Genomic DNA, 25802 nt, shown 5'->3' on the forward strand with positions numbered 1-25802 from the left:
CCCAAGTATTCGTATTTTATCAAGTTAATTGTCTTAGAAACGCAAACGTGACTACCATACTGACTTCAGAAAGTACTGTCTGTCATATTGAACATATTGGTATCCAAAATAAATAGTCAACCACTAAGTGCCCTGATCATGGCCAAAATTTTATGAGAATTTGGATTCTAGATCTTTGGACACAGGGTACTACTGAAATGGTCACTTCTTTCTCAGGAGGGCTGCGAGGACAATTATCAGCCTTCAGGAGTGAGTTAGAATAAAGGTCAGATATTACCCAGTTAAAGTCTAAGAAACCCTTACTATTATGGATGAGCAGAGAAGAGTTTCTGTTACTCAAGCTTAGAGTATTTTGGGGGAGCATCCAGATCTCCTGCAAAGACATGATGTTTTTGTAAATGAACTCTGAGTCAAATTTGCGCTGGCATATAGGTGTTGGGATATCGCCATACCTTGACAACTAAGTGAGTTGGGCTTGCAAGATGAATATAGTGGGACTTGATCAGGGTGTTGCGTGAGTACTTGATGGTCCCTCCACATTGCACCCCAGCCAAAGAGATCACAAAACTGACTCCACCTCTTGTGTCTTCTGAGAAATCTTGTCTCAATATTCTCCTGCTGCAGAACAGATGTAACTGTCAAAAACCACGTGTTATGTAGGATGTGGAATATATGCCAACAAATGGCTATGAAAACCAAACATTAGGTCTTAATATTTATTAGCCAAAAAACATGTTACATTTTGGTTTTCAATGGTGGGGTGGTATTGGTCAGCCCATACATTGGCATGTGAACTTATTTTCCTACAAAAGCAGTTGAAGGAATCTGTTAATTTTTTTGAGCAGCTCTGTCAACATTGTTCTGAAAAGAACAAATTAGAATGCCATTCCAGTGTGCCTATCACAATAAAAGCTTTGATAATGGAAGGAAAGGTTATCAGAGGTGGTACCAGGCTTCAGCCGGAATACAATGAAGGAAGGAGAACAGACACCCCTTCCTAACTTGCCACATTAGGGGAGTTCACCTTGGTGATGGGTAAAGGCATCAGGTGGCATAGCTGGACCATTCTGACATCTGACTGTGAAGTTCGGACTATATTCTCTGTGGGCTGGGAGGCTTTAAAACTTTCGGACAAAGAACTGACATCATATTTACTTTTTAGTGTAAGAGCAATTCATGTTCCTTGAAAGGAACTTGAAGTTTATGAAGTAGAAAATGGAAAATTCCCCTAACTAACTCCTTAAGGTACCTATTTTTAAAGGTTGTTGTATATCTTGCCAGACTTTTCCCCTATACTTTTATGCTGGCATATAATATATATATAGATATCTATCTATATCTATATCTATATCTATATCTATATCTATATCTATATAGAGAGAGCATATACCTATATATGCTATATTATACATTGTATACATTACATGTATACATATGCTACGTGTAGTATAGTATATGTACCTGTTATATGTATACAGTTAACCCTTGAACCACATGGGTTAGAGGCACCAATCCTCTCCTGTAGTCAGATACCTCAGATACCAGTGAATAACTTTTTACCTCCATATATATATATATGTGTATATATATATATATATATATATATACACACACACACACACATACACACACGTGTGTGTGTAATATGTAAATATAAGGTATATATATATTATATATATATATATAGATACATATTTTTTGCCATAAGAGATTAAACTATACATGATGTTTTATGATGGCTTTTCTTTTACTCTAACAAGATGTTGTGAACCTTGTCCATGTTATATAGCCTCCTTTTTAACAGCTACAGAATATTCTGTTGTTTCTATTACCAGTCTCCAAGTGGTTGACATTAAGTTCATTGAGGATTACTGTTCAGGATTGCAGATAGTAGGGCAGCAGCAGCAATGAACATGTTTATACAAATGTATTTGTACACTTATGAGTATTTTTGGTAGACTCCATTCTTAGGAGAAGTAGAATTGCTGTATGAAAGAAATGGATATTTTAAATTTTGGTAGATGTTGTCATTTTATGCTATGAAAAGTAGTGTATAAGCTGCTTTTCTACCATCAATATGAGATGGTGCTGCTGTCCCCACACCCAACTTTGTCAATCTTAATCTTTGCCAATTTGCTAGGTGTAAAAATCTTTTTTTTTTTAAGTATTAGATTTATGTTTTTATATCATTTATATTTTTTCTTTTTGTGAATTGTATATTCTTTTCCTTTCTGCAATTATCTAATTAGATTTATTTTTTAAATTTTATTAAATTAAGTAATCTCTACACCCATGGGGCTTGAACTCACCACCCTGAGATCAAGAGTTGTGTGTTCCTCTAACTGAGCCAGCCAGGCGCCCCGTGTTCATTTTTTTTCTTAACAGTACGAGAGCACTCTTTTCTGTTATGCACTGCAAATGTTTTATTAGTATATCTTTTTATTTTATGATCTTTTTTTGGCCATAGACAAGTTTTAGATTTTTATGTAGTAAAATTTATTAGAAATTTCTTTTAAGCCTTCTGGGTGAAGTTATCATGCTTTTAGGAAGACCATCTACTGAAAATGATAAAAATATTTTTATGATGATTTAATCTGTTGTGTTCCTTTTGGCTTTTTAATTAAAGTGTTTGATATACTTGGAATTTTATTTTGGTGCACAGAGTAAGATGCACTCTCCATTCCCACAACAACCAGCCAGTTCCTCCAAAACCATTTATTGAAAAATTCATCTTTTCTCCACTTATTTGAAGGGCCTTTTATATCAGAATTTCTCACATGTGGTGCATTTCCTCTCTTCTTGACTGTCTAGAGCCCCAGCCGTGGAACCAACCAAATTGGTATATTGGATGAGGACTAGTGGGAAGAGAGATTGAATGTAAGCGGTGTTAGAGGGTGGTGATATCAGAAGTGAATAGTATTTAGGGACACATGGGTGGCTTAGTCGGTGAAGCATCTGACTCTTGGTTTGGGCTCAGGTCATGGTCTCACAGTTAGTTCGAGCCTTGCATTGGGGTCTGTGCTGGCAGTGAGTAGCCTGCTTGGGATTCTCTCTCTCCCTCTCTCTCTGTCTCTCTCTCACTCGTGCTGTCTCTCTCAAAATAAATAAATAAACTTAAAAAAAAAAAGTGAATAGTACTTGAAAGAGCAGTTTGGAGAGCAGTTCTTTTTGGATAGGGTAGGTTGGAGATTGGAGGAACATTGTGGTAGAAATTCTTAGCCTGTTCTGATATTCTCTTGTCTTGGCCCATTCCTTCTTGTTCTGCTTTTTTATATCCCTAACAATCAAACTTTAGCCTATATCAGAATCACCTAGAGGGCTCATTACAAACATTGCTGGTTTTGCCCCCACAGTTTCTGATTTGATACGTCTGGGTACAGCCTGAGAATTTACAGTTGCGTCCAGTTCCCAGGTGATGCTGATGTTGCTGGTCTGGGGACCGCACTTTGAGCACCACTGCTGGAGAGCAGGTCCCTTTCACTTCCATCTTAGATTACTCTAATAGTCTCTAGTTTGTTTGCTTTTCCTAGTTTTCTTGCCCTTCACCCTTTCCTGACACCAGTTAGGATTGTAGTGGTGAGAGTAGAAGTGGAGAGAAGGAATAAACTTGAAAGACATTACAAAAGAAAGCTTAATGGTCTTTGGAGACTGAGTAGATGTGCGGAACAAAGGAGCAGGAAGCCAAAGAGACAGTTTCTAAACATTGCCACCAGATTTACTCTTGCAGAAACACTTCTTTCATCTTGTTATTTCCCTGTTCAAGAAATCTGCAGTGAGATAAATCTAAAATGAGATTTATCTGTGTAAAATACAACTGACAGTTGACACCCAACCCGTGTGGTTTCTCCCGGTCTAAATCCAATCTCATTGTGACAAATGACGTTGCAAGTAGATCTCTGCATTACCAAATACTTTCAAGCCCGAGCCAGTGACCTACTTCAAGCAATATCCAATTTAACAATTCCAGTTCAGCAAAATAATTTGGATAGCATTTTAGGACTTCATGTAGAATTTAATCTGAAGTACATTTGTATAAAGAACTGTCGATTTCTGAGTATTAATTTAAACTATTTAGAAATCCTGTTTATCAGATGTACAACATTTTTTTAATCTCATTATACACTGTGCTTTCTGTATTTACCTTTTTCTTATGCTTGCCATTTGGCTATAAGAGGGGGGGCATTGTGCCAGATATTCATATTTGCAATTATAAATGCAGATGAGGCCAGAATGTGTGTTTGTACAGGTGGGGTGAAATAAACAAATGACAGTGAACGCCTGTTTATCAAGATCATCGTTTTGTTGCTACTGGATTGGAAAAGAAGTAAGGAGGTGGCGCTTTGGGTTTTTAAGATACTTTGTACATGACATTTAAAACTTGCTTTGTTTTTAAAAGCTAACTTTTCTTATTATGCTATATGCTTGTGTTCTTTGGTCCCATGTGGGGGTGAGATTTTAAAGATGTGAGAATTACAGCTAGCTGTAAAAAAGTGCCGAACATTTGTGTTTTTAAAAACACCTTTATTGGGGTATAATTTACACACCATAAAGTTCACCTATTTTGGGTATACAATTAAAACATCTTTTTAAGTGTACACCATTGTGTAATCATCACCACAGCCCCATTTTAGAACATTTCCATCAGCCCAAAGGGACCCTGCATACCCATTTGTGGCCTGGTGTTCCCACTCCCAGCCCCAGGCAACCACTAATTTACTTTTTGTCTCTATAGATTTGCCCTTTGTGGACATTTAATGTAAGTGGAATCATACAATATGAGATTTCTTGCGAGTGGCTTCTCTCACTCAGTATCATGTTTTCGAGGTTCCCCCCATTGTTTGTGTCCGTAGCTTGCTCCTTTTTACTGCTGAGTAGTTTTCTACTAGGTGGATGGACCACAGTGTATCCTTTTGCCAGTTAATGGGCATTTGGGTTGTTTCCACTTTTGGGCTATTATGATTAATGCTGCTGTGAACATACATGGTTGTTTGTTTTGGTATTACCTAAATCATTAATAACCAATTGAGAAAATTGGAGACCTTCTGTTGCAAAATATTTTAATTATTATTGCAATATATGCAAATTATTATTAAAAATAATAAATATTTAATGTTTATTTTTAAAATAAAAATCTTATCTTAGAACATATGAGATTGCATTTTTATATTATATTAATTCCTTGTTACTCCCTAAAGCCTTTTCCAGATTTGCAATTCAACAATAATCCTGTTGTTTTATTAAGGCAATAAAACCTCATATAATAGAGCTTCACACTTAAAAAAATATATTTTCATAGTTGTTATCATTTGAGCCTCACAAGAGGTAGATAGGACAAATTATTACTTGTCTCATTTGTTGCTACCAGGGGGAGGAGTCTCTACCCATATTCTGAGGTAATTGTTGTAGGAATCTGTCAAGGCTGTGCTTCTAGTTTGTGGCATACACACAGGGGAGGGCACATTTCAGCACCAAAGGACAACTTTTGTATGTGATATAGATCCATGTTTGGAGTCTTTGTGGCTTATTCATTCCACAGATATTTACTGAGCATCTACTGTTAGGGTTAGGGTTAGGGTTAGGGTTAGGGTTAAGGTTAGTGCATGCCAGGCCCTGTGCTAGATGTTGGGGATTGAGGAGTAAAAGATTTAGTTCCTGTTCTCAAAGAATTAACTGTCCATAAGGGCTGTATACAAGAGAATGAATTGTAATACTGAGCCATGGGACCCCAAAGGAAGAGTATCTAATGTGGAGGGGCTTCTGGGTATAGGGAGGGGGTTATCAGTGTGTATTGATAATAGTCATAATAAATAGCTAATACCTAGTTAATACTGGGTAATAATAATAGCTAGTCCCTAGTGCTTACTCTGTCCCAAGCATGTTCCAAACACTTTGCATATATTTACTCATTTAATCCTCACACTCCCCAGTGAGGCAGATAATATTTTTATCCTATTTTACAGATGTGGAAGCTATAATAAAACTAAAGTTGGTAATTCAACCAAAGTCACAGAACTAGTAAATGGCAGATCTAGAATTTGAACTAGGCAGTGTGACTGCAGAGTCTGTGTCTCCTGAAAAGATTTCTCATAGGAGATGACACCCAGGTTGTATCTTGAATGACAGTTTGTACCTAGTCTGGCAGAAGGGTGATTGGGGTTTGTCTACATGGTTTTCTGGACAGAAAAATATCATGAGTAAAAGTAAAGAAAGCACCTGTTTGAGAGTGAATGTGGCAGACTACTTGTTAAAAAAAGGTGGATGGCAAGAGATGAGACTAGGAAGACAGGCTTGGTAATGAAAGGCCAGAATGCCTTCTGAGGAACTGGGGTTCTGTGATCTAATTGTCAAATGAAAGATAGCACTTTTGCCTTTGTATTAGTTTTGTTTGCGTTCATTCTTGTTTATTGTGAAATAGAGCACACAGCCAGAAAAGTGCATAAAATACAAATGTCAAACTTAATTAATTTAAAAATAACCACTCCTGAGGTCAAGAAATAGGATATTACGGGGACACAGCAGCCTCTTCATAGCTACTTTTGCTAGTCAGAGTTTTCCCTTCCCACCTATAGGTAACCACTCTTCTGATATTTTTTTCTTTTTACGTTTCCCACCTGCATACCTCTACACATTATAGTTTTGGCTAATTTTGAACACAGAGTCACCTGGTATGTATTCTTTTGTCTGGTCATTATGTTTGCAAGATTTATCCATGTTGTTATGTTTGGCTGTTGTTTTTTCATTACTGTATGGTACCCTATTGTGTGACTATGTCAGAAGATATTTATCCATTCTACTACTGGGATATTTGGATTGTTCCCAGTTGAGGGCTGTTATGGATAGTACCACTCTGAATGTTTTTGTATATTTCTTTTGGGGCATGTATGCATTAATTCTCCTGGCTAAATACATAGGAGTAGAATTGCTAGATCATAGAGTATGTCTGTCTTTAACTTTAGAATAATGGAGAATTGTATTCTGAAGTGGAAATAACAGTTTACATTCACATAATCAGTGTATGACAGTTCCTGTTGTTCTATATCCTTGGCAACTCTTGTTATTATCAGACTTTCATTTTCTGTTTTCTTGTGTTTATTTATTTTTTAGAGAGAACGCATGTGCGTGTGTGCCAGTGGGGGAGGGGCAGAGGGGAGAGAGAGAGAGAGAGAGAGAGAGAGAGAGAGAGAGAGAGAATCCCAAGCAGTCTCCATGCTACCAGCGCAGAGCCAGCTCGAGGCTCGATCCCACGAACAGTGAGATCATGACCTGAGCCAAAATCAAGAGTCAGATGCCCAACCAACTGAGCTACCCAGGTGCCCTGATCAGACTTTAAAATTTTTAGCCATTCATGGGGCACCTGGCTGGCTCAGTTAATACAACATGTGACTTTTGATCTCCGAGTGAATTTGAGCCCCATGTTGAGTGTAGAGATTACTGAAAAATATAAATAAATAAATAAATAGATAAATAAATAAATAGTTTTTAGCCGTTCTAGTTTATAATGGTATATCGTTATCATTTTCCTTTGTATTTTTCATTGTGGTTTTCTTTTGTAGTTCTCTCACTTCCTATTGAGGCTAGACACCTTTTCATATGTTTGTTGGCCAGTTAGATAATGCAGTTTTTTGTTTTTGTTTATTTGGTGAAGTGCCTCATCTAGTCTTCTACCCATTTTCCTATTGAGTTATCTTGGTTTTTTTTCCATCTTAGAATTCTTTGTTATTTCCAATATGCACCCCTTGTTGGTTTTACATTGCCTTTTTCATTTTCTTGAGGATGTCTTTTGATGAGCAAAAATTCTGAATTTTTATGTCAGATTTATCTGTTTTTTAATAATAAGTGCTTTTTGTATGCTGCTTAAGAAATCCTTCTCTACCCCAGGTCATGAAAACATCATCCCGTATTCTCTTTTAAAAGCTTTATTATTTGTTTTTCATGTTGAGTTATATAGTTCTCCTAGAATTGAGTTTTGTGACTGGCAATTCATAATTAACTTGTTAATGCTCCTCTGCCTTCAAGATATTTTTTATATTTTGTTCAGATTTTCTGGCAGTCTCTGCAGGATGGTTGGTCCGAATTACCTAGTTTACTGTTCCCAGAAGCAGAAATCTCTTTTAAAGTTTTAGTTTCACTTTGACTTAAAAATGAGCCATTCTGGTCTATAAAGGGACCTTAATAAATTTGCTTACTAAAACAAACAAACAAAAACCCTGAAAAGCTGTATAGGTTCATGGTTGTTTCTATTTTTCATATTATTTTTTTTATTTGAGAGATCAAAAAGAAGCTTCTGTTTTGTATGTATTTCTCTCAGCTATAAAATACTTTTAGATAACTTAAAGCTTCCTACATAAAATGAACAGTTGTACCTACTGCAGGATAATTTTAGAACATTAATCACAGCAAAAATTTAAATTTAAAAATATACTATCAAACATTGACTTAGATGGTAAAAAGGTTTAACCATGGTCATGGCCACCCCTCTTTCCCTGCCTGTCCATATATTTAAACCTCTTTTTTGGCCAGAGATGGACTGTATGCAAACCACATCCAGAATGCTTTTCGTTTGTGCCACAAAATATGAAGAAAATGTTTTCAGTTTATGGCAACTAGATCCATGACATATGACGCTCCGGGAACTGTTTTTACAGCGCACGAGATGCACAGGAACAGAATCGCAAACTCACAGGATTATTGGCAAGGAAAAACTGGCTACGTGGCTGATGTTAAATTTGCTTTTTAAGACAGCCAGATCAAGAAATGTCTGAAGAATCTGAGACTGCAGCAGTGAGATGATTTTGCAGCTAGTAAACACTGCCTCGGGAAGCCATGGCAAGGCAGTTTCTTATGAGCCATTTACAGCTTCGAGGAGGAGAGCGCAGTGTGGGCGCCGGAGAGGAAAACCTGACGTGGCCTCCAGGGAGTGTTGCCGCCGGGGGGGAAGTGGAGCCTCTCCCCCCTGCAGCACACACATCACAGCAGACAGGGAGGGAGAGGCTCCCGGCGGCCCCGCTGTCGCTGTCGTGCACAACCCCACCTTGCCCTCCTGCTCCTGTCTCTGAGGTTCACAGTGGAGGAGATGAGCTTGTTTGGAGCCAAGAGGTTCGGAGTAAGCGTGGCGTATGTAGAAGCTCTGGCTCCCCAGCCACACACTTCCTTCCTGCTTATAACCTTTGACCATTTTCTTTCTCTTTTACAGTCAGTAGTTACTCGAAGTGTGATCCAAGGATCCTCTCCCTTCCCTACCCAGACCCCTTCAGCAGGGGGTCCATGAGGTCACAACTCTTTTAATAATACTACCATGATACATGCCTTTTAAACCCATTCTCTCACAAGTGCACAGTGGAGTTTTCCAGAGGCTTCATGACATTCAATACTGCAAAAACCTGAATGCAAAAGCAGATAGGAGGATACAGCTGCCGGCTCCTACCCCAGACATTAAAGATATTTGCAAAAATATGAAACAGTGGCACTTTTCTCAAATTTTTAATCCTCTAAAATATTATTTTTAATTTAAAATGTTAACATGTAATAGTGTATTACTAATATTTTTAAATGGATATTTATGAATATTTTAATTTTTTTCTGCCTTTAATTCTTAGTATGGTAAATCTGACAATTATAACCTACATAAACAAAAGCTCTTTGGGGTCCTTAATGATTTTTAAGAATTGTGACGAGATCCTGAGACTAAAATGTTTGAGAGTAACTGCTTAAAATCCTGTCAATTCCGTTGGAATGCTAGTTTCTCTCCAAAGCCCGCTCGGATTGGGTGGCCCACTGTTTTTCTCTGCCCTTTTCTAACTGCTGTGCCACACAGTTTAGTGCTCACTCCTTGTGGAATTGCTTGCCATGCTCAATTTCTTCTTATCAATAGCATAAGACCTCTGAGGAAGGGATCATCTGTGAAATGAGAGTTTTTTGAGATGTCCATGATGTACATTGCTGAACACAGCATAAATGGTTATTGGTTAATGGTTATTTGTATTATTATTATTATTCCCATCTTCAATATAAATATTAAAATTTCCCTAACTCACTGGTTATATTGGCGAACCAATATGCATTTAAAATTTTGTGAACCTTAATAGAAATAGCTATTTGATAAAAAAAAAAAAAACCTACATAAAATCAATATGCAATATGGAAAAAACATAAAGGCTCTTTGATCATGGGTCATCAATAAATCGGGTACAAAAGCTGAACATGTTAATCTGTTTAATTCTTATGTGACCAACAATGGCAGTAAAACCTGGCCATAGGCCCTTGCTCTGCATACGCTAGCATTGCGCTGGGCGCTTAGTGAGCATTTAGTAAAGCTGGCTGAGTTGACTCTGCTGTTTCAGTAGCTGCCTCTGCTGTTGGAGTAGCCAGTCGTCATCATTCCCTGTGCCCCCGCCCCCACCTGCGAGTGGTCCGTGCTTGTGCTTAGGTTCTTCAGAAGGTCCTTCCTGTTAAAGAATTGACAAGCCATCGTGGACTGAGCTAGAAGGCGTTAGTTGGTTGGCCAAACTGGATTAGTAGCTGAAAGTGAGCATCCCGGCTTCATACTGCGTTTGTTTTTCTTAGGCAGTCCTCCCTGACTCACAAGATACAAAAATAAATGTAACGTCTTTATACCAGTGTCCTGCTATCAGTCCCCAAATTCCCTTCACAACTTCTCCCTGGAAGTCTGTGGGTCCCACACAAATAGCACATTGTCCCAAGAGGCTAGCGTTACTTTACCACGGTGTTCCTTAGAACAGAGCATGAGGCCTGGCAGGTGGTTCAGTTGCTGAGGAAATGAATGAATGCATGCATGCATGGAGTCTGTACTGTGGCCCTGGATAGACTGTTAAAGCTGATAAGCAGCATCCTTATTTGAGTAGACTAAGAATATTGTACTGAGTTGACTTTATTTTTTTCCCCAAAATGTCTGTGTTTATTCCATAAGAGTTTATTGGAATGTCCTTTGCACTAGCACTGTTTTCAATGATGATAATGCAGTAGTAAATTAAGACTTAGACCCTGCCTTCAGGAACCTTACAACCTAGTAGTATATGCGGCACAAGTGGAAATATATACCAAGTACAGTCGCTAACTCAGAGGGGGGACCCAGCCAGACCAAGAGGGAGGCATCAAGAAAGACTTCATGGAAAAGATTTCCATAAGCCTGCATCTTGAAGGTGGGGAAGAAATTTGCCCTGTGAGTGGGAAGCCAGTCCAAGTAGAAACAGCAGGTACAAAGCCACCGGCACATGAAGCCATGTGGTGTTTAAGGAAAACTGAAAGCACTGTGATTTTGTGAGATGAAGCCGAGAGATGAACAGGTACCAGGCCTTGAATACCATGTAGTGAGAATTGGGGTTTATCTTGAAGATGGATGAGAGACATTGCAAAGGCTATGTGGGATTGCACTTTATAAAGGTGATTCTAATGCCGGGGGGCGAGGGGGTGGGGGGGGGGTCTCGAGGTTAAGAAAACCAGCGGAAAAAGTAGTTCTAATAAATTGAGTAAGAAATTGCCAGAATTAAAGCAGTGGCAGTAGGAATAGGGAAGAACGTACATCCTGAAATATTCGGGCATTGGAATCAACAGAGTTTGGTGAGATCAAGATGCTGATGATGGTGCCAGATTTTTTTATTTGAGTGGGATGGTAGTACTCCCAAGTGAGGCAGAAGGAGAAGAACATAGTTTGAGGGAGGGTTATTTCATCTTAGGTGTGTTGCATTTTAAGGACCATGTGGAACGTGAGATGAAAGGCATTGACATTGGGCAGTTTATAGAAGGCTCTGAAGTTCGTACGAAAGGTCAGCACTAGAGCGATTTGGGAGTCATCAAGACATGGAGTGTAGTTAAATCTATGGGAGAAGGTAAGGACGTATGTGTATAATACAAAGAAAAGGAAGGATGAATTCCCAAGGAACATGCCAGTAATGAAAGGACAAGCAGAGAAAGACTCTCCAGCAAGAGTCTGCAAAGAAATGGTCTAAGTGGTGCCACAAGTAATGAATTTGGCCCCTTCTGTGGGGTAAAGGGACTAGACATGATCCATGATAGTTGGGGATCAGAACGAGGCTCAATCCTTGAAGCCAGGAGTTGAGTTGAGTTTCCTCACCACAACCCCTGTGCCCTTGTCCCCGTGTACAGAAGCAGGAACTCACCCAGCACCACCCTGCCCCTGTTTGTGCATCTGAAAATCAACAGCGTTGACAAAGGCCTTGGGCTGGCTGCAAACCCAGGGAGATAGGAGGACTCAGACAACAGCTAAGAGACCAGAAACTAAAACAGGCTTCCCCCTGGCTCAGTGACTGGACCTACAGTATTCTTTTCTTTTTTTTAAGATTTTACTTTTAAGTAATCTCTACACCCAACGTGGGGCTTGAGCTCACAGCCCTGAGGTCAAACGTTGTGTGCTCCACTAACTGAGCCAGCCAGGTGCCCTGGGATCTACAATATCCTGATATCAAGATAGGAAAGGAACACCCAAATGATAAGACTTAAAGATCATTCTGATTTTTAAATGGGAAAGAGAGGTTAAAACAAAACAATTGTATAATATCCATTATATTTGATAACGGTATTGATAGGGAAAGATCTCAAAATACAACTGTTAATAAGTAAATGAGAGATAAAGGTGTTGTGACCACAGATATAAACTTCTTTTAAAAGAAACTTAACTAGAAGAGGAAAGAGGAGGAGAACACAAAAGCTAGAAGAGATTTTAGGATTAAAGGGGATGTTTTTAGGAATGTGCGGACCAGAATATTTTACAGAACTTCCAAAGTGCTGAACTTAGGTAGAGGTGACCTGAAACTGCACAGGTAACATTTCCAGATCTTGGAACAATCATTAACACTTGTGTATTGGCAGCTAAATAGACTCATCTGCCTGCAGCAGAGTTACCTCCACCTGTGCTCCTTGGGCTTTTGATACTATTATTTGTGTTACTTAATTAAATAGGTTCCTTCTGGCCCACTTGGGCTGGGTGCCCCACTTACAGAGCTGAACGTATGGTACCCTCCTGTCTGCCCCGATTCTCCTGGCATCTGTGCCCACCTCCTGGGAAGACCTTCCCAGCACCCTTGCTGGTGTTTTGCTCCACCCCCACATCTGCTGCTTCACTTAAGATGCTTCTTCTAGGACATCTTGCTTGAAGTTAGGCCAGTTGCCAATGACGTGGGCAGTCAGGGTTTTCAGTGTGACTTGTGACTCAGTTAAAAGTTTATAGTAGGCCTGACCCTTGAGCAATACGGGGGTTACGGGGACTGACCCCCTGTGCAGTTGAAAATCCCCCTAGAACTTTTGACTCACCCGTCAAACATAACTACTAATAGCCTACTGGTGACTGGAAGCCTTACCGATAGTGTAAGTCGTCAATTAATACATGTTTTGTATGTTTTATGTATTACATACTGTATTCTTACAATAAAGTAATGTAGAGAAAATGTTTTTTTAAATTTTTGAAAAATATTTATTTTTGAGGCAGAGAAATAAAGCACAAGTAGGGGAGGGGCAGAGAGTGAGGGAGACACAGAATCTGAAGCAGGCTCCAGGCTCCGAGCTGCCAGCCCAGAGCCCGACGCGGGGCTCGAACTCACGAACCGTGAGATCATGACCTGAGCTGAAGTCGGATGCTTAACTGACTGAGCCACCCAGGCGTCCCAGGAAAGAAAATGTTTTTAAGAAAATCATAAGGAAGAGAAAATACATTTATAGTACTATCCTGTAAAAAATCCACATAGAAATGGACCCACGCAGTTCAAACCCATGTTCACTCCAGAGTGAACTGTATATAATAATCTGCATCCCAGAATCATGCCCGGAAATTAAACTGATAGCAATGGTGAGTCCTGGGTAAGGGTAGTGGGAGAGGGGACTTGTCCCTATCACTTGAATTTTTTTAAGTGAGAATTAAATTTAAACGGATCGGCCTGAGTAATCAAATTTTAAAATTAAAACTATGCCATGTTAGAGGTGGTACTAGTAAAGTGGATATAATTTATTGGATATGTCTGTCTTTCAACTTGGCATATTCCCTAGGAGAGATGTAGGTCTGATCACGTCCCATGAGTAAGGTTAGGCACTGGGCTTGGAGGAGCTCTTGAAGTTTAGCAGGTCTGGCAGTAATCTAGTCCAGGGCCCACGGAATCTTCCCAACTGTGTGTGAATCTCAAGACAGTTTGGCTGCTCCGCAAGAGGACCGAGAAAACCAGAGTGCTTCAAATAGTTTCAGTGTTACTTGTGACTCAGTTAAGAGTTTATAGTACGGATGGCTATATATGATCCGGTGGTAGGATTGTAGTATAGTTCTGAACATTTCAAAATGACTTTTGAAAGAATTTGCCATTGCTTATACCTTAGAAGGAAAATAGTGCTGTAGATGACTTCAACTAGATAATTCAAAATGTTGATTTCAGAGCCAAATGTTATGTTTATCTTGAGTACGAGTGCATCTGATACAGAGGTTCACAACCCTGTGGGGAAAGTAAGGAAGCTGTTCTGCAAAAACTGGTTTCCAGAGTTCTTGAAAATTGCCCAGTTTCCCTTGCCTGCCCTTCCCGTGCTTCAACTCCTTTTCCCTCTCTGAACATAAGCAAGCATCTGAGCCCGCCTACCAAGCAAGCAAAGGACTGAGCTGGCCGCTGTATCCTTCTAAACTTGTCTGGCAACAAGATATGTAATGATGGGTTACTTTGTGAAACTGGTACAGAATTTAGATACCTGGTGAGTCTAGAGAAGAAGTCATGTTTAGCCTGTGCAGAAACTAATCAGAACAGAGAACTGAAAATTAGGATTGTCCTCTTGATAGTCTGTAATTGACAAAAAAATGAAAGAATCGAATCTATCTCTGAGGTGCTGAGGGTCACACACAACTACATAGCTGTTATCCTCCGTGAGGGCCAGACCCATCTGGGAAGTTCCAGCCAGTTTCTTCAACTCTCCCCAGTGCTGTTTAATGGGAAGGCTCCAGGCTCTACACTGGCGTGCTGAGTTATCAGGAACATGTCAGGATTTAGTTCAGCTTATGTTTATTGAACTGCTCGATACCAAATTCAAAGATGTGTCACCACAGAGAGCCTTTGTTGTCAAAGAGTCCCTGTTGAGTGTGGAAATCAGACTCTCAGACGCTACTGATATTATATGGTATGTCTTAGGGGAGGGACACTTTGTGCAGCCAAGGAGGGTACAGAAAACTTTCAGGAGATAATACCTGAGGCAGATCTTGCAAGAGGAGTGGATGAGAATCAGGCTAAGGGCCCTCAGCAGACATTAGTGCATGTGTTGTGGGCAGGGGAACCACATGCAATTCCTATGAATAGGATGTGAAGGATATGATGGGGCTAGAGAGATCTTGAATTTTGCCCTAAGGGTAGTGGGTAGTTATTGATTGAATTTGAGCAGTGATCTATTCAGAGGCCACATTTGCTTTTTAGAAAGAAAGATTGCTGGGACAACAGTGTCTGTAGTAGAAGGATAGGGCTAATAATGAAAATATCACCAATACTCACCACAGCTCAATTCTATCTGGGATTTATTTATTCAAACACTGTTAAAAAAATAAGCAAAGGGAGAGTGATGACAGATAAGAGGGCAGCAAGGTGCTTTCAAGATTCCCTGAAGCACACTCTCAAACACTGCAGCATGATGTGGGACTAAAGCTGTACCTCATAATCTGCAGCCTTGGGAAATGGAACGCACTTTCTCGGACAGAAACATTAAGTTTCTTGATCATGAGACAAGGGCACAACTTCCAAATAGTGACAGACTTTCAGACAGCAGTGCGGGTTCTAATCACAGGCGAGTTTCTGTTGGGCTTGTGCGGCCTTGTTTTGGCCACTTTTGCACACACACAGAAGTCCAACCTTAAGCAGGATCTCCTTCTGGTATTTGTTTCTGCCATTGTAAAAGGAAGGGACTGCCTTGGGACCTCTAAATGTCTAATATTAAGTGGCTTTCATTTCATATATCTGTATGTTCACATGTGAGTATGTATTTCATATACAAAGAGAGAGACATTCCATCATGAAATAAACACAATTTTCCTTGCATTTATTAGCAACTTGCTATGATCTGATTTGATTTTGAAGAGGCCATTCCAGCCATTAACTGGGAACGGACGCACTGGGGAGGAGCAAGAGTAGAGGCAGGAGACCAGCTAAGAGGCCTCCACAAGTGAGGGATGATGATGGCAGTGGGAAAGAAGAATTCACATACTGTGAATCAGAAGTGACAGGTTGCTGACAAGCTGAGAGAGGGCTGGGATAGGGCAAGAAATCTAGGATGAACCCGAGGTTCTGACCCAAGCAACTGGGTGGAGGATAAGACAGTGGAGACGGGAGAATGAAGTCCGGGAGGGCAGTGAAGAGTGCTCTTTGGGATGCATTAAATCTGAACTGATTATGAGACACCCTCATGTCAAATGGAGAAGTTGGAAAGGCAACTTGGCATTTTCCTGATAGAACAAATAAGGTAAAATAAAGGATAGAGGTTTAATACAGGTTTTAGTGTTTCAGTTCACATTTTTAAAAAAAGATTTTATGTGTTTGTTTTGTTCGTTTTTAAGTAGGCTCTATGCCCAGCATTGAGCCCGGTGTGGGGCTTGCACTCACGACCTGGAGATCAAGACCTGAGCTGAGATCAAGAGTTGAATGCTTAACTGACTGAGCCACCCGGGCGCCCCTCAATTTTATTCTAAGTAATCTTTACACCCAATGTGGGGCTCGAGCCCAACCCCAAGATCAAGAGTTGCACACTCCACTGACTGAGCCACCCAGGTGCCCCTCGGTTCACATTCCTAACCACTTGCCTTTATTAAGCGTGCAGTTGGTGCCCTGCCCTATACTAGGTGTTTTATATGTATTCCATTTAAACTTCCAAAGAACCCTATGAGGAAAGTGCTATTGTTGTTCTCAGTGTTGAATGAGGAAGCTGAGGCTTGAGAGGCTAGGCCGCTGGCCCCGCAGTCCGTGGTGGTAGACAGAAGAGCCCGGATTTGTGCTGGGCTGCCTGAATTCAGAACCGTGCGCTGCCATCTTGCTGTGAGCACGCAGCTCATTGTGATTTTTTTCTCTTTTCAGGGTTTTGGTTTTTTGCACTGAATGTAGTCTAGACTCATCTTCACGGGCTTGTGTTGCCCCAGAATACTGTCGAAGGTAAGTTTTTAAAATTTAAATCTGTGTATTGGCAGTGAGATGGGAGAGTCTTCATCTTAAAAAGAAGAAAAGTACATTTTGATGTTATCACTCCTTCCCCAGGTTGTTCCATGAGGGTCTTTAAAGTGGCCACCACATCATCACATCAACTGATTGCATTTCTACTTCAGTAGGTCCCTTTAAAAAGCACATCAATCTAAATGATTGACACTGACATTCGGTACCTCATCCTTTTTATAAAGCTAGAATTTGTTATTAGGATTTAGCAATCCCACAGTTTCCTGTGAGCATATTCCTAGCTTGTCTGCCTCTAGCCTGTCCTTACTCCGGTCTGTAGTCCACCTTACTGCCAGAACCAGCCTTCTAAATGATATATTTACCTGTGTCACTCCTTTGCTTAAACAGCTCTCATGGCTCCCAGTTGCCACAGATACCATCCTATAAACCACTTCAAAATCTAATTCTAATCAATGTTTCTGGCTGCTTTTTTAGTGAGCCCCTATCTGTTGTAGGCCTTACTAGGCCATTTTCTGTTTCCCAAATATTTAGTTGTCTTTCATGGCTTTGTGCCTTGGTCAATGCTTTTCTCTTTGGTTAGAGTTTGGAACAAGAGGGGAAAATACAAGCTATCCACTCTTCTTTCCTGTATCTTTCCTACTGTCCCCTTCTCCCAGACCCTCTGGGCAGAATTTCTTTTTCATCTGTATTCTAGGAGGGCCTGTTATTATTACAGTAATAAAGCAGGGTTTTACAGTAGAGTTATTTATTTGTCTCTGCCTCCTTTACTAGTCTATAAACCCTTTGAGACTTCTTGGAAAGGAGCTAACTGGTTTTTCAGTGCCTATTGGCTGCTCCTAGATACCTTGCTGAGTGCTATGCGTATAGTATTTAATTTAATCCTTACAACCCCTCCTCCTGACCAGTATTATGGATGAAAATAATGAAGATCAGAAAGTTAAGTGCCCAAGATTACACAGCTAATAAGTGACAAAGAATACTGATTTTGCTCCTTCAAAGCCAAAGCTCATTCTGCTACACCACTCCAGCTGAGCCCTGGGTGGCATGTGGTAGGGACCCAGTAGATATTTATTGAATTGATATCTATTGCAATTTAAATAAAAAGGACTTTAGTTGATTCAGTCACGCCTACATAGAAATATATTGAGTGTCTATTAAATTCCAGGTATACAGTTTTAAGCAAACTGTGTATACAGACATTAATGAGATACAGTGTCTGGTGTCAGAGGGTTGACAGTCTACTAAGGGAGGCATCTATGTAAGGAAGTAAAGTCAGTGGCATGTTATAGATCACATACTAGATTTCAGACAAGATCCGCTGGGGACTCTGAGGAAGGAATCACCAGTTCTGCCTGGTGGTGGATCCGGAAACACTTTGTAAAAGCTGAGTCTTGAGTGATGAGAGTAGGTATTCTCTGGTGGTACCCGGGGAGACAAAGGCAGAGGAAGTGGTACAAGCAGAAAGATGGAAACCAGAAACAATCTGGCATATTCGTGAAGCTGTAAGTAGTTCATTACGGCTGGAACAAAGGGAAGAAGAGGTCTGGCCCACGACCCTGGAAGACACAGGTGAGGGCTGGATCCCGGAGGGCCTTGAAAACATTAACATATTTGCCAACTTTTAGAGAAGACCTGGCGCAGATGCTGTGTGATGTATGGTTTTACTCATATCTGGTCATTAACACTTGTCGAGTCCTGTCCCATGTGCGCCGAAGCACTGCCAGGTCATGACTGTCGGTCACTTACCATGGATGGCAAGCTGGTGATAGCTCTGAGGCGGAATCATGTGCTGAAGCAGAAATCAAATGCTTATGTTGTCACGTCATCTTTGACAACTTTACTACCACTTGTACGCCCCCTCCAGGACCTTTTCACACAAGTGGACTTTGCCTTGACTTTTCATCAGTCTGGTAACACTGATACACTTGGCCCCTTTGTCACTTCACAAATGGAACCCCTAACTCAACCGTATACTTCCGCATTGCCTTCTTTATTTTCCCTCCATTTTGTCAAAAGGGCAGTAAAACTCAAGTAGACTGTTAGACACAACTATAAGCCTTGGCTTCAAACAAGAATGTCACCAAGGTTTTTTCAAGCAACACCTTAAAAATTTTAAGAATAGTTCCAAAACCACACACACACACACACACACACACACACACACACACACGCACACACACACAGAGTAAATTAAAGAAAGAACAAATAGAAAAATAGCTGTTGATATGACATATAGTAAGTAGACAGATACATGGTGTTAATCAGGAAAGATTTTTCGAAATAAAAATTGACTGGATGCTAGGAGGATAGAGAGGCTGATTGGCAGTGAGGGGAAGGGCTTTCAAATGTGGTGTGGACTGCATAGATAGAAATTAAGTTAGCAAGTTGTGTGCAGAGAATAGGAAGATTTTCCAGAGTGAAGTGGTATAGTGGGTACACGGGGAGTAGCTAAAAATAGAGCTGAAAAGTTTATGAAGTAAAAGTCTGCTATTCATGTTATGGTAATGGGACAGTTGGGAAAATCAGACTGATGCAGAGGAGAGGTTCTGAAGCGGAGAAGTTCCAGATATTGGTTGGAATTGAAGGGACCTGATAAAAAACATTGTCTCCACTGCCTAAGTTCTAAACCACAGACATAGAGGGTGAGGGAGTAAGGCAGGTGGAAATCAAATTTTCACTTCTATTACTAATAAAGTTGACATAGAACTGGCTCGTTTCTAACAGCAAGTCGGTTTTCTAATACTCAGCTCTGGAACCTAACAGGTTTCTTTACCCAACAGCACTATCAGGGATACACCTGCCTCCTAGAAGAAGGGAGGAGCAGAGCAAAACTAAGGCCCCCACGGGAAAAGGGCTGGAGGAGGGGCACGCCCAGTCTCCCTTCCAGACTCAATGACTGGACAAGTCACTTCACCCTGACAGCCTGCATTAGGGATATAAGGCCAACAGTAGTAAAGGGATATTGCCCCACATGGAAGGAAACATTGAGAGCCAGCAAGTTTTCCTCCCCTAACCCGTGCTGGCTCTTGTCTCCTCATGCATTGGTCTGAAGTATAATCCAGGTCTTGTGAGGTGTGTCCCTCCCCTCTAGGGCAGAGGGGGTCTCAAGACAGTCCTGCTCCCACTTTCAAGAGGACAACCCCCCACTACCACCCACTCTTCTCTCGGGTATTCTCTTGGGCAAAATTGATGAGCCAAATAGATTTTGCCCCCAGGTACCCTAAAATGGATCAGAACAGTATATAAGTTAACATCAACTCCAAGGGTCAACAAAATTGTTTCAGCACTGTCCCCACAGCCACCCAGTTAAGAAAGCACTGTCCTGCTCAGGAGCAATAATACCTGATCAAATTATATTCCCAAAACGCAGTACTCAGTCTTACTAAAGGCTGTCGCAAAGCCACGGTGGCATCCGAGGGAGGGATCTGAGAATCAATTTGAAGTCCGGAAAAGATGGGAAAGTGATTTCGTAGGCAAAAGTAGTGAATATCCCAGGCAATACTGGATGATAAAGAACCTGTAAGGTTCTTTGATCTCCACCTGCCTTATTGAGGGAGGGAAGACGGCTGAGGTCCTCTTGTTTGAGCCTCTCCAAGGTATCCAGTTGGCCCATGCCAGTGTGCGCCATCCATGACGTGAACACTTCCACCCGATTTGGAAAACTCTGCCAGCAGGAGGTGAAATTTGGAACTGGGCCTTTCCTATGTCTGGAAAAAACCCAACCAATGTACACTGTCTTCTGCTTTAAAGATTAATCCTTGAAGCATCTCCTTCTTTTTGCAATATTTAGGGATTTATAGTAGTGGCAGCCCCAGGTACCAAGTTCCCTGCCTCCCTCTAGAAGTTCCCTGCCTTCCTGCCTTTTAGGAGTATAGTGAGAAACCTCTTCATTTCCATTGCCTGTGTAAGCCGAGCACAAACAATTCAAACGTAGAACCTCACTGGTTTCGTAGCACATACGCTGTTTGAAATTCAGCTGCCTCGCAGCTTATGCACAGCAAATAATTGTTCCCCTCGTTAATATCTAAAAGGCCTGTATGAAGAAAGTCTCTTTTCCCTAAAGTCTAATCTTTGCCTCAGCCATGCCTGCTTAGGAAAAGCTGTGCCTGCATAATTCAAGGTCAGGCAGCAGCCTTCTGTACTTTGAGGCCACCCAGGCCTGCTAATGCTCTATTCCCTTTGCTGAGGCCAGCACGGCTGGCATTTGCTTGCTAGGCCAGAGTGGCCGATGTAGGCTGAGGCCGCTTGCACGGCTGACATTTCGATGAGCTTTTCAGTACCGTCGCCGCCGCCTGCCACCACCGCCACGACTGACTGTGGCCCATTTCTTTGCTGTCGCCAGCAAAGCCCACGTGCCTGGTGTATGCCGTCTCGTCTCTATAGAAACAGCCACTTACCTGAAGACAAAGTTACCATAACTACAGTCACCACTAATGTCAAAATACAGCGTGGCTGGTGGTTTGTAAGCTTCTAATTCAGCCTCAGTAGTGTAAACCTGGTATTTGACAGTAAAAACTCGTGTGGCCTGATGCAACCTCTACAAGGGTAAAGCATGTTGCTCTCTCACTAAAGACCAAGGCCCAAAGTCCTGACCCAACAGAAGCCTTAGAAATTCCATATGCATTTTATTTCACTCCTCCAATTTTCCTTCATGTGTGTTTACCAAAACTCTAGTCCCATGCACCAGATAGTATGGTCTTTGAGAGACCCAGTAAATAGCACTCTTTTTCCCTTGGCTGATTTCTGTATCAATTGAGAAATCAGATAAAAGAGTGGGGCATTTATTACTAATAAAGCTATAGTGGGGAATGTGGCTTACATCTACAGGCAAGTGAACTTCCTAGCACTGAACAGGCTTACCTAGTCCCGGGCAATTGTGAGGGGCCTTCATTTAGGGGAACTAGCACAGAGGAAAATGCATGCTCCTTGGGGGCAGCTGGCTTCCAAAAGGAAGAGAGAAGGGCTGACCTCACAGGCCTTGTTTCTCCTTCTGACATTAGAAAAGATCCATTGGGACGGGACTTGTGGAAGGTGGAGAGAGGAGCCAGAGGGAAAGCTCGGGAGAAGCGAAGGAGGGTTCCTCTTTTCCAGCACATTAAAATGGAAATGGCACAGAAATCATTGGGGTGTTTTTCTTCATCAGCTGTGCTTGTAATGTATCATCTATGAGATACAGTCTATTTCTGTAAAGCGGAATGAGCACTTAAGGACATTTGTGAGGCAATTTGCATACGACATCTTTCTAGGTAGGTTACTGAGTGTTTCCGGTGCTATTAATTTAATTTTCATAGAAAGAACAAGTTTGTTTCTGCACAACTGTCATTAACAGATGAGGGGCAAAACCAGCTCAAGAAAGCCTGTTTCACTTGCTGGAAGCATGTGTTTCCCGCAAGGAATGGGCAGCGTCAGTTCGTCTGGAGTGAGTGAGGGGGGATGATTAGCAGACCTCCCACTGTACCAATTTTACAGTTCATTTCATGTCCCATAAATACACATCGGTTCCCCAAAAACCCCATTAGGTGAGCACAGTAGATTTTTTGATGCTCTTCTCCCACCCAACAGATGAGGAAACAGATTCCCACACCAGAACCACATTACCTGCCTCCCAAGGTGCTGCGTTTATCAAGAGATTCTCTGCCCACACAAAAGATAGTACATGCCAAGCTTCTTTCTAGCTTTTAGATTTTGTAGCTATGAACCTTTTAAAGTATTAGAGAGGTTTTAAATTATTAGTTACCTGTATTACATGGAGATTTGTGTCAGTTTGAGTAATTATTGTTCAGTAATTACATATTTAATGAATTAATTTGAATGTTACATATGCTTTTAGTAGTTTCCTTTTGGAAACTACTAAAATTTTAATTCATAAAATTTTAACCAATGATTCATTTCATTCTTAGGGGAAAAATTAGTACTTTTTATTGTCTTGCCCTAGGATAGCCCATTCTCATGTAAAAGTAAATTAACTGATATTTAGCTTATTAAGCAAATTCTCTTAAAATAAAAAAGTGGGATCAACCATTAGCGTGTACCCTTATTTCAGTTATAAAATACAGTGAGGGGCGCCTGGGTGGCTCAGTCGGTTAAACGTCCGACTTCAGCTTAGATCACGATCTCACGGTTTGTGAGTTCAAGTCCAGTCTGGCTCTGTGCTGACAGCTGGGAGCCTGGAACCTGCTTCGGATTCTGTGTCTCCTTCTCTGTCTGCCCCTCCACTGCTCACGCTCTGTCTCTCTCTCAAAAATAAATAAACATTAAAAAAATTTAAAATATATATACCACGAATATTGAACGTAAACTATAAACCCAGGAAACCTGGACAATCTCAACGGCTTATAATGCTGTGCAGACGGGCCCACTTCTTAGGTGGACGTTCTTTCTCTCAGGTCACTATTTGTGCTGTATGAATTGCTGAAGATTTCACTATCACGTCTGCCAAAAGTCAAGAAAAAAGAGGAAAGAAATCTAGAACTGTGTAACACCCCAGTGCCTTAAACCTTTCCTAACTATCCTACCATAAGATGGTGAAAATTCCCTCTTACCTCTCTGCTTTCTTTCTTACCAAAGATGCATGGGTGTACTTACACGCACACGCACGTGTGTTACTTACGCTCATCACTTCACTGTATCTATGGTCTTGGTGATACAATTTCAATCTAATCTTTGAAAAACCGATTTTTTCACTGAATTCCTTATTTTTTTTTTCTCTTCTTACCTCTTCCAGGCGGTATTTGTGTGTTTCTGCAGAGTTTTGCACAGAGTCTGTTCCAATGCAAACCAATGAGGGAGAAGTGTCGGAAGAAAGCAGTTCCAAGGTCAGTGGACTACTAAAGATGCAAACGGTTGGAGTAGGAATTAAAAACAGAGGCAGAGGAGTGGGTGTTTTGTTTTAGGTGAATTTAGGAATTAGCTTGATTTAGATTCAAACCTAACCTAAGGTTGAGAAGATTTTTTTTCTTTTTGATCTCCATTTTTGTTATGCCCCATGAGCAATTTAAAACAAATTTTACTGAACTCACAGAGAACTTTATGCTTCATTTGTACAACGGTAGCACTTTATCTTTTAACATTTTATTGTGCAAGTTCTATATTCTTATTTTAAAAATTAAAATAAGTCAGAAGTATTTGAGGTAAAAAGTAAAAGCCTGTCCCTTATTCCTGCCTCACAGAGACATTATTTAGACAGTTATTTTTAAATTATTTAGACAGTTTTTCAAAAACTTTTTAACGTTTATTCATTTTTTGAGAGAGAGAGACAGAGACAGAGACAGAGCACGAGTAGGGGAAGGGCAGAGAGAGAGGGAGACACCGAATCTGAAGCAGATTCCAGGCTCCGAGCTGTCAGCGGAGAGCCTGATGCGGGGCTTGAACTCACAAACCATGAGATCATGACCTGGCCGAAGTGGGACGCTTAACCAACTGAGCCACCCAGGTGCCCCATAGACAGTTTTTATTATAAATGTTTAAACAATAATTTGTTAGGTTTGGTTTTTCAAACTAGGGCTTGAATGTCACCATGTGTCTATGTATATCTCTGTGTTTGACTCCATGTCCTGACTCATTCTCTACCTGGTCACGTGGGACTGTCAGTATCACCTTCGTGTCTCTCTCCTTTCAAAATTGTCCCTAGTCCTTCCTGGGCACACCAAGGGTATCTCACCCTGTTCCTGGACAGTGCCCAGCACCTATCGCTTCATCTGCTGTCCTGGACCTTCCTGAGGGGAGTCTTTCTGTTGCTGCCAGTGCTCCTGGTACTCTCTGTGGGAGGGCTTTTCCCTCTGGTCACTAGAATGCAATTTTGTATGACCTAATCGCTTTCTTGCAGAGACTTCAGCTGATTTAGTAAAAGCCGCTATTGTAAATACTGAAAGAAGACAAGTTGACAGAGTTATTATTAATGTAAAACTTCAGAAGTCCTTGAATCCTTTGGAGGCACAGTGACTATTTCTTATATTTTTCCCAAGGACCACTTCAGGGCTTATTTAATTTCCCTGCTGTGTACGTAAGAGAGAAAATTGAATAGCGCTAACACAGTTACCCATGAATCTGTCTTATTGTTCCACACTTTAGAAGTTAAATATGAAAATTATGTTCTGTAAAAAGTCTTTGATGACATATCAAGAAATCCAGAGGCGAGGAAATGTACTTCATTGGCCTGATTCCCTTAGAAAGAGACTCATCTGATCTAATTTATTTAGTATTTATGTGCCCATGTTGTCACATGGATCTGAAAGCAGATACTATTTTGTCTGTTATATGTGGCTTTGACTCGTTGAATGCAGTGATCAGTTTTCTTAGTGCCCGGTCCATATTATACAGTGGAGCTGTGCATTACTAGGGAGATTCCAGTTCTAGTGTGGATTTACAGACACATCCTGGGCTATAGCTGTTTATTTATGTTTTCTCTTTTATTCTTTTAAAATGAGGTATTATAAAAAATGATACACATTTATAGTCACTTAATTCACAAACACTTATGGGATGCCAGGTATGTGCTGATGTCCTAGGTGGCATGCAGAGTTACATAAGGCAGGGTCTCTGCATGTTGGGAACCTCTGGTCTCGTTGAGGGAGTTAACCATAGCATAAGGGTGACGATAGTGGTGTTAACTGTGGTATTGGCAGCTGGGTCAGAGCAATGAATTCCTTCTGGAAG

At 40.8% G+C, this 25802-nt stretch overlaps 1 protein-coding gene across 3 annotated transcripts in view; it reads left to right on the forward strand.

The window, feature by feature from the left end:
• The window catches only part of TNRC6B (trinucleotide repeat containing adaptor 6B), a 258256-nt gene that overhangs the window by 45534 nt on the left and 186920 nt on the right, over nt 1-25802 (forward strand). For 2 of the 3 annotated variants that reach the window (XM_030320703.1, XM_030320711.1), the window contains exons 2-3: nt 17055-17129; nt 23872-23962. In XM_030320703.1, the coding sequence (XP_030176563.1) occupies nt 23918-23962 (45 nt within the window). In that variant the 5' untranslated portion in view covers nt 17055-17129; nt 23872-23917. The remainder of the gene's footprint in view (nt 1-17054; nt 17130-23871; nt 23963-25802) is intronic. The other variant, XM_030320706.1, reaches the window with a different exon arrangement.

Source organism: Lynx canadensis, chromosome B4 (assembly GCF_007474595.2).
Source record: "Lynx canadensis isolate LIC74 chromosome B4, mLynCan4.pri.v2, whole genome shotgun sequence".
Classification (NCBI taxonomy): domain Eukaryota; kingdom Metazoa; phylum Chordata; class Mammalia; order Carnivora; family Felidae; genus Lynx; species Lynx canadensis.